The sequence below is a fragment of the Lutra lutra genome, chromosome 12 (assembly GCF_902655055.1).
Source record: "Lutra lutra chromosome 12, mLutLut1.2, whole genome shotgun sequence".
Lineage (NCBI taxonomy): Eukaryota > Metazoa > Chordata > Mammalia > Carnivora > Mustelidae > Lutra > Lutra lutra.
The window spans coordinates 72,069,963-72,085,687 of record NC_062289.1 but is presented as its reverse complement, the minus strand read 5'-3'; the positions used below and the strand labels follow the sequence as shown (position 1 = coordinate 72,085,687).

At 52.9% G+C, this 15,725-nt stretch overlaps 1 protein-coding gene across 3 annotated transcripts; it reads left to right on the top strand.

The window, feature by feature from the left end:
• The first annotated feature begins 216 nt into the window (after positions 1 to 216).
• On the top strand, positions 217 to 15,302 carry TCN2 (transcobalamin 2). 3 transcript variants are annotated; one of them, XM_047697293.1, is made up of 10 exons: positions 217 to 334; positions 626 to 825; positions 4,687 to 4,879; positions 5,577 to 5,746; positions 6,765 to 6,926; positions 8,021 to 8,193; positions 8,326 to 8,512; positions 9,352 to 9,517; positions 11,837 to 11,952; positions 14,721 to 15,302. In XM_047697293.1, exons 2-10 carry the CDS (start codon positions 762 to 764, stop codon positions 14,780 to 14,782), a joined length of 1,293 nt encoding a protein of 430 aa, XP_047553249.1. In that variant the 5' UTR covers positions 217 to 334; positions 626 to 761; the 3' UTR covers positions 14,783 to 15,302. The 3 variants fall into 3 exon arrangements, with proteins under 3 accessions (XP_047553249.1, XP_047553250.1, XP_047553251.1); XM_047697294.1 differs by having other exon boundaries at positions 310 to 334; positions 629 to 825; XM_047697295.1 differs by lacking the exon at positions 217 to 334 and having other exon boundaries at positions 630 to 825; positions 4,690 to 4,879.
• Positions 15,303 to 15,725: the final 423 nt, after the last annotated feature.

The window sequence follows — 15,725 nt, the reverse complement described above, 5'->3', positions numbered from 1 at the left end:
GAGCTACCCAGGAGCCTCTACTGAGATTTTTGTTCTGTTTTGTTTTTGTTAAGATTACTTTCCTAGTCCTAACAAGCAGCCCTGCTACCCAGGGTTCTGGTGTCTCAAGTGATTAAATACTGTTCCTCGTTTTGTTTTGCCTTTCTGGTTGGTTGAAAAAACCAGCCGGTCTGGTCCGGCTCCCGCCCCTCCCACCCCTAACTCGGGGCAGGCGGGCGAGAACCGCTGACGCCAGCAGTCGCTCACGTGACCGCCACAGCGCTCAGTTCCGCTCCCTGACCCAGACCCGCTTGCGCCCTCCCAGGGATTCCTTTTGGGCGGGGGTGGGCACCAGGTAGGCACCCCAGCCCTGCCGGTCCACCGCTGGAACAGTGAGGGGGCTACTGCGCCGGCGCAGGTGGACAGACTTGGGCAGATCCCATGTTAGCCCCTCTGTGCCTGCCCAGTGCTCTTAGGCAGCGGGGACAGAATGTTGCTGGCCTCGGGAAGTCTCACACCATTCCTATTTGTCTGCCCCCACCCCCACTCCTTACCTCCAGGAAAACACTGCCCTTCCTTCCTCTGTTCTTTGGCCTTGCTTTCAATTCAGCTACAGATCTTTTCCCCTTTTTCTCCGCTGATTTAGCAGCGTCCTGCTGGGGGCGTGGAGGGATTAATCAGTGATAGGAAGCAGCCTCTTTCTGAGCAGTGACCAGCTGTGCAAGACCAGCTCCAGGAGTCTGTCGCGCTTCCCGCCCGCTGTTCACCTATACGCTCCTGCCATGAGGCAGTTTGGGGCCCTCCTCTTCCTACTTGGGGGCCTGGGGGCTCTCGCTGATGTCTGCGGTAAGTAACCAGATCTACCCTGTGCTTCTTTCCTCCTGGGGCCTTAGGAGGGAGGACCGCCTTGTCCAAACCCCTCAGTATGTAGCTGGAGAAACTGAGGCTTGGATGTGTGGGAGGGTACAATTTATCTGCCCCTTTGGGCTTCCACAGCAGTTGGGACTTAGCTAGACCTCAGTGTTTGACACCCTGTATTGAGATTAATTATGGTTGACCCTCGAACAAGGTGGGTTAGGGCTGCCGACCCTCCATGCAGCCCAAAATCTGTGTGTGTCTTTTGACTCCCCAGAAACTTAACTAACTACTAATACCCTACTGTTGACTGGAAGCCTTACTAATAAGATAAACAACACATATTTTGTATATTATGTGTATTATATCCTGTATTCTTGTGATAAAGTCAGCTTAAAAAATAAAAGGAAAATGTTGTTGAGGAAATCACCAGGAAAAAAGTAGATTTGGGACACCTGGGAGGCTCAGTCGGTTCAGTGTCTGCCTTCTGCTTGGGTCTCTGTCCCAGCATCCTGGGATGAGGCCCAGAGCCCCATGTCCAGGCTCCCTGCTCAGCAGGATGTCTGCTTCTCCCTCTACCCCTTGCCCTGCTTCTGCTGTCTGTCTCCCTCTCTCTCAAATAAATAAACAAAATCTTCAAAAAAATACATTTAAAGTTCTGTACTATATCAAGAAAAATTCACGTATAGACCCACATAGTTCAAACACACATTCTTCGAGGGTCAGCTCTATATGTCTGACAGCCCACCAGACAAAACCGCTCCCATTAAAGTCATTAGTTTATTTACTCATTCAACATGCATTGACTGAGACTTCTCCTAGCCAGTGCAGCGCTGGGCTTTGGGGAAGGAATAGAGTGAGACCAGTCCCATCCCTGTCCTCCTAGTGCATCTGTTCTAGCAAAGGGGACAGTTAAAAGAAGTCAGGAAGCAAATCTGTGCTGTGTTTGGGGCTGCGGGGAGTGCAAAAGGAAGCGAACCAGGTATGGAGGTAGAGAGCTGGGGGCCGCTGATTCAGGGAGAGAGTTGAGGGAAGGCTCTCCAAGGACCAGGCGCGACAGCGGGTATTGAGACCCAGAGAAGGAAAAGGAGCTGAAAAGAAAAGGAGTAGGGGGCATCCCAGGCAGAGGGAAGTAAGTGTGCAGGCACCCTTAATGGAGACGAGTCTGAGAGAGGCATGGGGGCAGATCATGGGCAAGACATTTGTGTTACATTGCACACACAGGAACCTGACTGCTTCGGCTCTGTGTCCCAGCATCCCCAGGGGCCTGTTGGGAACCGTCTGGGAGTCTGAATGCAGGCCTGGGGCTATTTGTGCACTGGAGATAGGGAGAAAGCAGAAGGCAGGCAGGGAAGCCTCTGTGCTCTGGGACTACCCATCTTGCTTCCCTCCTTGTATTCTGCCCCCAGCCTTTTGTGCAATATGCTTTCACTCCCCGGGTCCTGGTGTCTTTGGAGAAGCTGCGAGGCAGTTTCAGATGACAGACGAGTCAGTCAAAGGTTGGGGGAATCAGGTGACCTGCCAAGGCATTCCAGCTTTCCAGGGCTTTGCTGGATTCCGTTCTCAGAACTCCAGGTCACGGTCTTCTCTGGGCGCCAGGAGCTTCCAACCTGTGTTCCATTAAGTGCAAACAGACCCCTCAGCCCTTGGCTCTTGGTTCCCGTCCAGACAGTCCCCAGGGGAGACCTGGGACCCAGACCTCACTGGGCATGAGCCACTGAAGTAGTTGGCCCATAGACCTGACAGAAGCCCTGGACCCTCGTCCTTGCACAGGTGCAGCCCCCTACAGCTGAGCCACTTAGCTGCCCAGGCCTCATTCCCTCTCCTGCAAAATGGGCTAAGAATGCTTCTCTGTCTTCCTCCTTGGTGTGGTGTGGAGGATCTCACAGCTCAAACTTTACTGTTCAAAGCGCTGCCGTTGTGAAATTGACAAGAAAGCTGCAGGAATGCAGGAATGCCCAGGGTGGGCTCCTCTCCTTCGGAATGTCAAGGCTAGTCAGCTGGCAGAGCTGCATGGCCTGGTGTGCAAGAGGCTCCATGGGAAGGAGATCGCCCTGGGCCACTTTAATGACAGAGGTGAATTTTCCTTTTAAGGAGGGTGAATTGTGGTTATGAGACTCTCTTTATAGCTCTGGTTCCTCTTCTTATCACTTCTAATCCCAGGGCTGACTCACTTGCTGGAGGGCAGGGCTGGGTTGGGGTGAGGCTCTCCTACCAGTTTGAAGAAAAGGGAGAGGGAAAGACAGGGACAGAGGGACAGATGACCAGAAGGACAGGCTGAAAGAGGTAGAGAATGAGACAGATCCAGACAGAGAGGGGAAAATGCCTACAGAAATGGGAGGCAGTCTCAGAAAGATACTGAGAAAGAGTAGCAAAGGAAGGAAAAGTAGGAAAGAAAAGCAACCCCTGTCCCCAACCTCCACCCCCTCTAGCCCCTTCACAGGTAGCAGCAGATACCTGTGACTTTTGGGAAAACAGGCATAAGATGGTGAGACCTGTAGGGGCACCTGGCTGGCTCTGTCTGTAGAGCATGCCAACTCTAGATCTCAGGGTCATGAGTTCGAGCCCCAAATTGGACATAGAGATTACTTACAAAAAAAAAAAAAAAAAAAAAGATGGTGGGACACAAGCCAAGAGGGATGGGCCAGTTATGAGAAGAACCCTGGTCCTTGCACAGGGGAAGAGCTCTGGTGGCAGTTCCAGGGCTCAGTCCCCTGGGAGGGGCAGTCTGCCCGGCATCCACAGCGGAGGCAACTGGATCTCTGCAGATAACTGGGAGGCAGTAAATGGGGAAAAGTCCAAAGTGCCTCCCAGGCCACCCACGGTGCTCAGGTTCCTTCCTGAAGGGAGGCAGGCAAGGTCAGCTGGGGCTTGGAGATGCCCCTGAGGTTTCCGCTTCCTCGTGTTTTTCGTGATTCAGTTTCAGGCAAACCCCAAAGCACACAGAGAATGGTTGGCTTTCTACTGACTCACTCTTCGGAATCAGGTCCTCTGCACCTACAGACATGGCAGGAAAAGCATTATTTTGAGATCTGCGCAGAGGAAGCCCACCAGACAGCCCCGGTTAGCCATGGGCAGCATAGAATGGGTTTTTTGTTTGTTTGTTTTTTGTGTTTGTTTTTTAAAGATTTATTTATTTTAGAGGGTGGGGGGAGGAGAAGAAAAGGAGGAGAGAATCCTCAAGGAGACTCCCCACTAAGTGGGGACGCCCCCCTGCCCTTGGGGGGCTTAATCCCTGGATCCTGAGATCATGACCTGAGCTGAAATCAAGAGAACAACGCTTAACTGACTGAGCCACCCGTGTGCCCCAGCCTGCGGTATTTTGAAATTGGGTGTGTAATGTATTCTGTGTGTGGGTTGCAGTCTTTGTAAATGGATTTGGCAGAGCACCGAAGAACAGGCTTTGCAGGAAGGTTCATCCTTGGCTCTGCAGCCTATGTAAGACACAACATGACTTTGAATGGCTGTTTCCTCTTTTGTGCAAAGCGATGATGACAGTACGGATGCCACAGGGCTGGCATGAGGAGGACCAAGTGAGGTCGGGTGCAGGGCTTGGGACACATCATGAGGCTTGGGCCCCGCTCTTTGTTACTCCTCGTGGCAGAGTGGTTGCCTGGTACCAGCTTTCTCTGCCCTCAGCCCACCACCTCTCCCTGGCCCATTTCAACTGCTCTTTTCGGATACCTGCTTTCCCCTGTTTACCTGCCGCCTTTTCCCATACAAGTAGTACCTGTGCCAGATGGAGGTGGAGTGGAGATGTTTATTTTCTAGAGAAGGCTCTGGTAAGGTAAAAGCAGTTCCTTCCTGAAGGCCTGGTCCTACAACCTCACTTGGTCTGTTCTCTTTCCTAAGAAGTACCAGAGGTGGACAGCAAGCTGGTGGAGAGGCTGGGCCAGCGCCTCTTGCCCTGGATGGACTGGCTCTCCCTGGAGCACCTCAACCCCAGTATCTACGTGGGCCTACGCCTCTCCAGCCTGCAGGCAGGGGCCAGGGAGGCCTTCTATCTGCACATTCTCAAGCTCAACTACCAGCAGAGGCTCCTGGGGTATCGCTGTTCACTTTCTTCTCCTTTCCCCATGCCTTGCTCTACCTCCTAAGGGATACCTGCCTTCTGGTTTGGGATCCCACTGCTTTGTTGGGAGACTTTGGGCAACTTTTGTCTCCTTTGGCACTTTCTCCATCTGTAGAATGGGGTTGGCTTGACTAGATTGGAGACAGACATCACTGATCCATGACCACAGTCCGTGCCCTCACCCCCAACCCCCACCCAAGCCCAGAAGCAGGACCTAGCAGCGTCTAACTCTGTGCTCCCTTTCCAGGGGGCATTAAGGGGAGGCCTTCTGAGGCTTAGTGTGGGTGTTTCAATGAGAGATGAGGATTGGGAACACCACGAAGCAGCTCCTGCTTGGACTCCCTCTCAGACAGTGGACACAGGGCAGGGAGGGGGAAGAGAGGGAAGACTGTATGAGCAAAGTGTGATCAAAACGGTGGGGGCAACCATAGGTCATTTGGACGTCAGAGTCCTCGGGGCTTGTCCTTGAGTCTAATTTTTTATCTTTATGAAATATGTATGGCATGCACCTTGCGACATGCAGAGCTGACTCCGTCTACTTTTGGTAGTTCTAGCAAAATTCCTAATTGTTAGGATTCTTTTCACTTTATGATGTTCCTGGGGTACTCCAACCCAGGCTTACCATGGTGGCATTTTCTTACGGAAGTTTTGTTTACTGGCTTTGTCCTAGGCTTGCCGTTGATGATGACAGCAGTAACAACCAGGCCAAGCCCTCCATGGGCCAGCTGGCCCTCTACCTGCTGGCTCTCAGGGCGAACTGTGAGTTCGTTGGAGGCCGCAAGGGGGATAGGCTGGTCTCCCAGCTGAAGCGGTTCCTGGAAGATGAGAAGAGGGCCATTGGTGAGAGGACGTGGCCTGCTAAGTGTGGAGGGGGGCCCTCATCAGATCACAGTCTCTGGGGAAGCATCTAAGTCAGAACTTTGCGTTTTTATCCCCCAGGCCACTTTCCTACCTTCCGCTCTGCCTGTCTCACTATCCACCTAGAGGCTTGGGCCTGCTGCAGTCGCCATCCTTGATCGAGCCTTTCCTGTACCCCACATGCACTCTGTTGGCAAGTTCTGCTCAGCCACCACGACTGGACTGACTGAATGCCTCTGGGACGACTGCATGGCCTCCATCCTGCTTGCTCCTCAGCCTCTCTCTGCTAACTGTCCTGCCACCTGATTCAACTCAGCACACGACAGCCAGGGCAAGCATTTGAAATATAAATTTGATCTCGTTAGCCCTGCTCAGACCCTGCACAGGCAGCTCACTGCTGTGTCCACAGCCCTTTGGGCCCATCCGCCTGCCCTTTTCTCCTCTTCAGGACCTGTGGGCCCACTTCCTGGCTCACCCCCGCTGCCTTTCTGGCTTTAGTCATGCTGATTTCTCAGCTTGCAGATCAGGGTCTTCGTTTATGTTCTCTCTTTCCAGGAGATTTCCTTCCGCTTCTAGCTTCCTGCTCCACCTTAGCTCCTCCTCCCCACTCCCACCTGGCCAGCATCATTGCCTCTTAGAGAACCCTGCCCTGATGCCCCAGCTCCTCAAAGACCTCTACTGTGTGGCCCCAGAGACCTTGGTCAACATTTCAGTTCTAATCATGCTGCTGTGGGTGCAGGTTGTTACGGTTGGAGGCCTGGCTGGTCACCGCTGGCTTGGTCACCTGTCTGAGCAGCACAGCACTTGACACAGAGTGGACCCTTAGCAAGAATGGGTTGAGGGAATTAAGAATGAAGGGTCCCGTGACCCAGAGGAGGGTGTTGGGAAGTGTGGGCAGTGGGGTCCTATGTGCTGGCCGGGCTGGTTGCTGGGAGGGGGCAGAGTGGCCACCCCTCAGGCCTGGCATGAAGCCCCTGCCCCATGGTCTCCACTCTCCCAGGGTCCAATCACAAGGGCCACCCCCGCACCAGCTACTACCAGTATGGCCTGAGCATCCTGGCCCTGTGTGTCCACCAGAAGCGGCTCCATGACAGCGTGGTGGGCAAGCTCCTTTATTCCGTGGAACATGACCAGCACCTCCAACAGGACCACCTGTCTGTGGGTGAGTGGGCGAGGCCCAGCTAAAGCCGGGCTGGCACTCCGCCATCCCCCAGCCCCAACTGAAGGCCACCTCCCCCTATGCTCACCTTTCCTTGGGACAAAGGAGTCCTTTATGAGGGAGGGCTCGTGTGTGTGGTATGGTGGTCATGAGCCAGTGTTGAAACAGGCCTGGGACCCTGACTCCAGCTCTGTCACACACTTATTGTAGGCCACCCTGGGCAAGTCAGCTGGCCTTTCTGTTTGAGTTTCTCCTGTAAATAACCTCCCAGCAGTATCCTGATAGAAGATGCCTTATAAGTCAAGGGGTTGTCATGGTGCTTGGCATGGAGAAAGTTCTGGATACATAGCTATGATCTTGTCCTCATATGAGCTGGGAAGCCTGAGACCTGGATTGTGGAACTGCTACCTCAGTGTGTTACCTGGGGCCTCCAGTGCCCTTTCTTGGCATTGTGATTCAGGGTCTCTTGTAGGTCAGGCGTTCTATGAGTGTGTGTGCCTCGCATAGGCTGGGGTTGGTTGGAGTAGGTTGAAGGGGTGAGGTGGTGCCACAGAGAGAAGGTCACAGAGGGCTTGCTCTGCCGGAGGCTTATAGAAGAACCACTGTGGACCCAGTAAATCACCTCGGGGTGGGGGCAGGAGTTTTGAGGGGGGTGCTTCAAACCCTCCAGAGCCCAGGCAGCTCCCTGGGCCTATGAAATCTGATCACCTGGGTGTGGACCTAGCCATCAATCTGTTCCAAACTTCCCTGATGATTCCAAAGTGCAGGTATGTTTGGGAATGAGTGGTGAAGGATAAAGTCCTCTTGAGCCTCCCTTCTCTGGGCTCTCTTCCTAACCTCTAACCCCTAAACAGTAGATGGGGGTAGGGTGAGCAACCATTCTTGTTTTCCTGGAACTAGGGGGCATCCCAGGACACTGAACTTAACAGTGGCCAAACTGGGAAAGTTCTAGACAAACTGGGCTCCGTTGATCCCCCTTGTTGGTGAAAATTTCCTGAAACGCTGATCTGACCATGCCCCTTCTTGAAGCCTCTGATGGCAGCCCATTGCCCCAGGGCCTTGCCTAGAATGATCCCTATTGGTTCTGTCCATTGCAGACACAGCGGCCATGGCGGGCTTAGCCTTCACCTGTCTGAAGCAATCTAACCTCAATCCCAATCAGAGACACCGGATCACCCAGGCCATTAGTACAGTACGACAGAAGATCCTCAAGGCACAGACCTCTAAAGGCCACTTTGGGAATGTCTACAGCACCCCTCTGGCGCTGCAGGTAGGAAAGAGAGCTTGGGGCCAGAGTCCAGTCTGGTGTTCGGTGGGCAGTGGCTTGGTCAGGGACTGGGAGACCTGGCTCCTCTGTGCCAGCTGACCTGCCTCCTCCTTCTCTTCCCCATTCTGTCCCTAGTTACTGATGAGCTCATCCATTCCTGGAGAGAAACTGGGCAGGGCATGCCTCGAGGCAAGGGCTGCTCTGTTGGCCAGTATGCAGGATGGGGCCTTCAAGAATGTTCTCATAATTTCCCAACTGCTGCCTGTCCTGAATGGCAAGAGCTATGTGGATCTCATCTCCCCAGACTGCAAGGCACCAAGAGGTAGCTGGGCCTTCCAAAGGGAGCCCTGTTCTTTTCAGTGTGCCGAGTGTTCCCTGAAGTCTGCAGGTCCCGGGGAAGGGAGGTTGCCTAGTCCTGGTTTGCTGAGTCAGCAGGGGTTTGATGGTCCACGTGGGACACACTGGCAGCAAGGTGCAGTCAGCTTTCAGAAAGCCACAATGTAGGGGGAGAGATACCAAAGAGAGAGCTCTGGGTGGGCCATGAATCCACAGCCCCCTGTGTGATCCCCAGGCCAGAAATGTTTGAGTGGATGAATGGGGAGGGACACATTTTGGGTAGCACTGGTACATCCTAATGAGTCACAATTTGCAGCTGGAATCAGGGTTTCATCTGGGAGAAGGACTTGAGTTGGTGAGTGGGATTTTCCAGTGGAGAAGAGCAGTAGCAAGGGCAGGGCAGAGAGGACAGCAGGAACAAAGGTTCTGAGGTATAAAAGGCTGAAATTTGGGGGAAGGGTCCTACTAGAGAGTGGACTCTGGGAGAATGAGCCGGAGTTGCAGGCAGGAGAATGAAGAGGAGGGGAAACCCTCAGAGGTAACAGGGACAGAGGTGATAGGAACAGATGCATGTTCTAGAAAGAGCCCTCTGGGGTGCTGTGTGGCAGATAGGTGGGAAGGGGGTACTGGAGGCAAAACTACCAGTAAGGGGCCCAACCTTAGGCAGCCGGGGGAACATGGAAGTTAAAGACAGGGGAGGCTGGGATGGGAACTAGCGGTGATGCTGGCTGAAATGGGCCACAGTGTCTTTGAGGGAGGAAAGAAGGACTAACACCTGGCCCCCTGCCCTCACACCAGCTACCCCTTCCTCTCTCCCTGGCATAGTCCTATTGCAGCCAGCTGTGGAGACCCCTTCACAGACCCAAGAGCTCATCAGTGTCATGCTGAAGGTCCCCCATGCCTTGCAACCATACAGACACCGCATCTCTGTCCCTGCTGGGGCCTCCTTGGAAGATGTCCTTAAGAAGGCCCAGGAACTCACAGGATTCACGTGAGACACCCCCCCCCCACCTCCCAGTCCTCACCCCATCTGACCCCCACATCCCTGAAACAGGACACGGATGGGATGGAGATGGAAGAGGAGGTTCCCCGGGAGAGGGGCTGGGCCAGGCTCTGCTTTCCTTTCTCCACTCCTGAATTGCCTGGGCTGTAGTGGAAACTGGCAGCTGCGGGACAGCATTGTCAATGGCTTTGAGAACATTCTCTGGGGGTAGAGCATCCACACTGGAATCCCAGCTCCATCACTCTCCCACTCTCCCACCTGGAACCAGTTCGTTATTGACCTGTCACCCAATGAGAACACCAGCCGTGCCTTGCTCCTCGCAGGGCCATGCAAGGAATCTGAGAATTAGTGCACATAGAGGACGTGGCCCCTGCACTTAGTAAGCTTAACACAGGTTAGCTTTTGAAAGAATCAGAATTTTTCTCATCAGAGGATCTTGGCCTCATCCCTGTGATGAAGTACCCTGGGCAAGTCCTCTAAGGTGTGGAGGTTGGGCAACATCCTTAAACTTGCCTCTCACCCTGACAAGATACAACAAGTCTGGGGCCAGGCAGTTCTGGAGTGCTGCTCTCTGCCTAGCCATGTCCGTGCCTGAATAACATGGATGGGATTCTTGTGTTACCAATGGGGAATCTGAACTAGAGGAGTTGAGTGCCTTCTACCAGGTCACCCAGACTCCAGACTTCTCTTCTAGAAAGATATGCCTCAGTTTCTGTGGGCCCCAATTTCTGTGCCCATGTGGAGTTCCCAAAGGACAACACCCTGCAGTTAGGGAGTGCCCACAGCTGGTGCCTGATGGTTGTCCGGGCCAGGGAATGTCAGGCCTGAGATATACAAAGACCCCCCCCCCTTCAAAGAACAAATATTCTTCCAGACCCTGGGTTATTTCTGTTATACTATGACTTAGATGCGTACTATCATGTTTGCTGTTAAAAGTCCCTTCTCTTTCTGGCTCCAGACATCTATAAACCGTAAATGACTTTGCAAATTGGATATAAAGTGTACAAAGAATAACATTCAAATAAGGACTGTTCGCTGAGGAGCAGGGGTACAAAGCCAGGTGTGGGAGGAGCCCGATGCTCTCAGCTGCTTGACCCGAGTTACTGTCAAGCCTGAGTTTGAGTCGGCAGCTGTGACTTCATAGGCCTTTCCCTGGCCCCGAACACTCCATTCACTACTAAGCCCGCCTCAGTTCTCCTCCCAGTAGCCTGCAGCACATACCCCAGCCCTTACGGGGGCCCACACAGCCCCACATGGCCGCACACATAGCACCTTGGCAGGCGGCTGTCGAGCAGACCTTGAGACAACAAGGATACCAATCAGGGACAGAGTTCTGTCAGTGGAGGTGGGTGCCTTTACTGGGTGCAGAGGCCAGGCAGGAAGGTAATGTCTGGAGGCACATGAATGCCCAGCTGAGAGAGCTGGACTGCAGAAAGAGAGATCCAGGGAGAAAGAGAGAGAAACAGACGTGCTCCAAGCAGCCATGTGGACCCACAGAGTTAGGGAATGACACCAATGGGGGCTGCTTTGCGACACCCCCTCAAACAACACTTTCCCTTGGACGAAGTCACCCTGAGTGGTTTTCTGTCTCTTAAGAATATAAAAACCCTCCATCTCTAAGACCGAACCATTGATAAGCCTTTTGGGGAGAGGAAGAACATGACCCACGGGCTTTTAAGAGGACCCCTCTGGCAGCTGTGTCCGTATGGTTTGGAGAAATGCACAGCTGGAGACAAGGAGCTCAGGGGGCAGGTGGTGTGAATAAGGAGTCTCTTAGTTGCCAAGGCCAGAAACCTAACTCCAGTCCTCTCTGGTAACGGGGAGCATGAGGTGTGTAGAATCGGAGAGAAGACTGAGCCCCCCAGCCACAAGAAGAGGGGAGTGCTCCTGAGCCACAGAACCTTCCAGAAGGAGAGACCCACTGCTACCACCAGGTGTCTCTGCCCCGCACCTTCTGCTTCTCTTTGCATGCTGGCTTTGCCCTCTCTCATTGGGCATTGGCATATTGTATGTGGTGCTGATGGCTTCTGCTCCTCACCCCTGCAATGCCAGCTTCCAGAGAGGGGGCAGCTGCCGAGCCAGTCACGTAGCAGGTGTCCCTTCCTGGAGGCCATGGTCCTGGTCAGTGTGCAGGGGTGAAGTCCCCTGAGCGGGCAGCGTCACAGGGCAGCAGAAGAGGGGCAGAGGTGAGGCCCGTGGCCTGGAAAGGAAAGACCAGGACTTCCCTGGTGGGGATAGTTCCACTTCTGCCCTTGGGTCAGTGGAAGCAAAAGTCACCTCTTCTCCCTCTGCCTCTCCTTTTGGTAGGTATGAAACACGGAACTCCTTGTCAGGCCCCTACCTGACCTCCGTGATGGGAAAAGAAGCTGGGAAACGCAAGTTCTGGCAGCTCCTGCAAGCCCCTGACACCCCGCTGCTAGAAGGTGAGTCTGGCGGCCGGCCACCTCTGGACATTTCCCCCCATTGGCCTTGTTGCCTTGAGGCTTCCCTGGCTCACCTTGGCTTTCACCTGAGCCTTTCCGGGCCTCCGCCTCAGAAGATAACTGATGTGCGAAGTGGTTTCTAAGTTACTGAACTGAATGCTTAAGAATGTTTATGTAAGTTATTGTGGCAACTCTAGGAAACCAGGCAAAAAAGAGGAAAATTGAAACCACCTATCATTTGCTCCCCAGAAATCGCTTCTTTTAACTGTTGGTATGTTTTCTTCCAGCTAATTTTTTAAATATGTAAGTTTTGGGGCACCTGGGTGGCTCAGTTGTTAAGTGTCTGTCTTCAGCTCAGATCCTAATCCCAGGGTCCTGGAATTGAGTCCCACACCAGGCTTCCTGCTCAGTGGGGAGTCTGCTCCCTCACCCACTCCTCCTGCTTGTGTTCCCTCTTTCGCTCACTCTTGCTCTCTCAAATAAATAAATAAATTAAATTTTTTTTAAAAAAGTAAGTTTTTTCAGAAAAATGGAGCCACGCTCTGTAGCAATGCCATCCGACAGAAACTAAATGCGAAGCATGTGTGTAATTCCAAATTTTCTATGTGGTGACACTAATATTAACGATACATCTCATTTAAGCAAATTACACAAGATACTATTATTCCGAGATATATAATCAATGTAAAATTATGAGTGGCATTTTTGCATGCTTTTTTTGTTCTAAGACTTCAAATGCATAGTAGCTGTGTGTGGCTAATGTGAGCATACTGGGTTGGCAACTCTGTATACTGTTTTGCAACTTTAAAAAAATTTTTTTTCAGGCGCCTGGGTGGCTCAGTTGGTTGAGCGACTGCCTTCGGCTCGGGTCATGATCCTGGAGTCCTGGGATCAAGTCCCGCATCGGGCTCCCTGCTTGGCAGGGAGTCTGCTTCTCCCTCTGACCCTCCCCCTTCTCATACTTTCTCTCTCTCTCAAATAAATAAATAAAATGTTTAAAAAAAATTTTTTTTTCTTTTTTTAAACAAATATTTTATTTATTTACTTTTTATTTTTTAAAAAGATTTTATTTGTTTATTTGAGAGAGAGAAACAGAGATGGCAAGAGAGAGCAGGAGCTGGGAAGAGAGGGAGAAGCAGGCTCCCCACTGAGCAAGGACGCTTATTCCCAGAACCCTGGGATCATGGCCTGAGCTGAAGGCAGACGCTTAATGAGCCACCCAGTAGCTCTATTTATTTATTTTTTTTAAAGAAAGCTCTAGGGCAACCCTGTTGGGACCCCCCTCTCTGTCTTAAGAGCTTTTTCTTTATTTTCACTTAATAAACTTGATAAATTTCTATCGCTTTAGTAAAAGAAAAATGGAATAAGGTAAGTTCTGTGCTCAGTGTGGGACTCGAACTCATGACCGTGAGATCAAGAGTCACCTGCTCTACCGACTGAGCTGGCCAGGCGCCCTGCAACTTATTTTTCTCATTCTTAACATATTGTAGACCTCTGTGTTGTTACATGTAGATCTTCCCCGTCCTTTGGAATAGCCATGTAGAATATATCACTCACAAGGGTATTTGGGGCTGCAGGTAACAGGAAGCCATGCAAACTAGCTTCCACTCTATGATATCCTTTACCTCGAGTCTCCAGAGTCGAGAGGGAATGAGGACTTCGGGGCTCGTGTAACCTGGGCTCCAGCCCTGTTCCCTGGGACTCCGTACTCCTCCTTTTGTTGGCTTCCTCACCCTTCTTGCATCTTCCCAGGGCAGCTCCCTTTTTAAACTTTGCCCCAAGCAGACAAAGGTGGAATTGGGACACGGGCACATTCCGGGACCCATCCCTATTGTTAGGAGATGGCCCCGGGCTCCGCGCTTGCCATCAGCTGGAGAACAAGGATTGCCACACGACTGGTGTGAGCCAGGCAGGGCCTGCCTCAGCACTGGGTTCTGCAGTGGGGCGTGGAGTGAGATGGGGAGGCTGTGTGTGTGGCTTCTCCATTCCTGCTGGATATTTAGGGTTTTAACTCCTACAGTTCAAGCAGTCATGAGCATCCTTGTGCATTAGCCCGGTCACCAGACAGATTCTGAAGGGTCATCTGTCCTTGCTCTTGCTATCCGGATCTTCTGTTGGGCACCTACTACTGAGTGCCAGGCATTGGGCCAAGTGCCTTCCAGAATGTGGGCCTTTCTGAGGGAGCCCAAGAAAAGCCATTCTTTCCCTGCCTGCTTCTGAACAGATTGAGAAGTAAAGAGGGGGCAGATGGAGACCCCAGATCTGGCCTCTATTACTGATAAAGCCTGGGCTGGAGGGTGTAGCCTGGGGCAAGCCCATTTCTGAAATGACGACAGTAATGAGAATGCCAGCACTCCCAAAGGTGAAATAACTTGCCCAAAGTCACACTACTGATGAGAGCAGAGCTAGGGCTTGTCCCCAGATGCCATGCTGGGGCCTTGACTGTCTCTAGTGGGGAGAGGCTGGCACCAGCAGACTTCACTCATGGTCTTGGTTCTCCCTCCAGACCACACTGAGCAAGTCCTGCCCCTCTGCCTGGCAGGCTCCCCCACTGTAAAATGAACCTGGGGGCCTCAGGAGCCCTGAGGTCACACTGATTTCAGTTTCCAGACTGGCTCTGGACAGCTCCCACTTTCCCGACACCAAGCCCTCAGTAGATCTCATACACCCTGGCCTCAGAGCGCTTGTCCATAAGAAGAGGTGGTGGTAGGGGGTGGGATTCTCTGTCCTGCTAACCCTTCCCGCCAATGCTCAACCTGTTTCTGCAGGCATTGCTGACTATACCCCCAAGGATGGACAAACCATCGAGCTGAGGCTGGTCAGCTGGTAGTCCCTGGGCTCACCCACCCCAGCCGCCTGGCCTACCTCCGGGGGCCTCCGCCTACCCTCCAGACATCGCAGTAACAGACACACGCCCAGCCCTGCTGCTACCTCACATGTACTTGGAGCAGTGTCTCCTGGATTACTCAGCCACCACCCTTGTCAAGGTCCTCAGCCACCCCCCACCCTGAATCAGGGAACCACGCACCTTCCCTGGGGGGCTGTCTGCTGGCGTCTGGCCCCTCCTGGCCCCACTGGCATCCCCCGAAGGCCTGCTCCTGGTCGGAAGGGGTCTAAAGCAGCTCAGCCTCCTCAACACAAGGAGGAGAAGTCACCGGCCACTGGTGTCGTGAGTACTGCCTGCTCTGGGACTGGGGTCCTGCGAGGAGGCCTCTCTGGCCCTGGGGGCTTGGGCCCTGATCCCTGCTCTGTACTCTGGCCTTCAGGACTGCAGAGTGGCTGTTGGGGGCCGCTGCAGAGCTGCTCAAAGCCTGCCTCTGGAATGATTAAAGTGTTGATTGTGCACCTGCCCTGGTGTCCTGATGCCTCAAGTTCACGACTAAGTACCAGGGGGCTGGAGCACAGAAAGAGGGGGCCCCTTGGGGGCAGCACAGGAAGGCGGGGGAGGGGGCTGGGAGGGAGCCCTGCTGGCGGTGCCAACACTGATTACTGTTGAGGGAATATCTCCTTGCTAGACGCTTCCTCGCACAACTCTGAGTTTGTGGGTATTTTTGTTTTCATCTCTGCTTTGCGGATAAGAAAATTGGTACTCAACAAGGGCGTGTGACTCATCCACAATGTCAGGCGGGGGACATGGCTGAAGAGAAGCAGGCCTGGCCTGAGGTGACCTCCTGGCTCTTGCACTCAAACACTGAAAATTGGGGGTCTTCCAAGGTATTTTTAATTACATGGCAGAACCCAGGAGCTTAGAGCATTTTTTTTCCCCCAATACA

Excerpts from the sequence above, each read along its gene's own strand:
- TCN2 (XM_047697293.1), top strand. The coding sequence starts at position 762 with ATGAGGCAGTTTGGGGCCCTCCTCTTCCTACTTGGGGGCCTGGGGGCT. Across the intron at positions 4,880-5,576 it reads TACCAGCAGAGGCTCCTGGG|GCTTGCCGTTGATGATGACA; the intron begins GTATCGCTGTTC and ends GCTTTGTCCTAG. Across the intron at positions 5,747-6,764 it reads AGATGAGAAGAGGGCCATTG|GGTCCAATCACAAGGGCCAC; the intron begins GTGAGAGGACGT and ends CCACTCTCCCAG.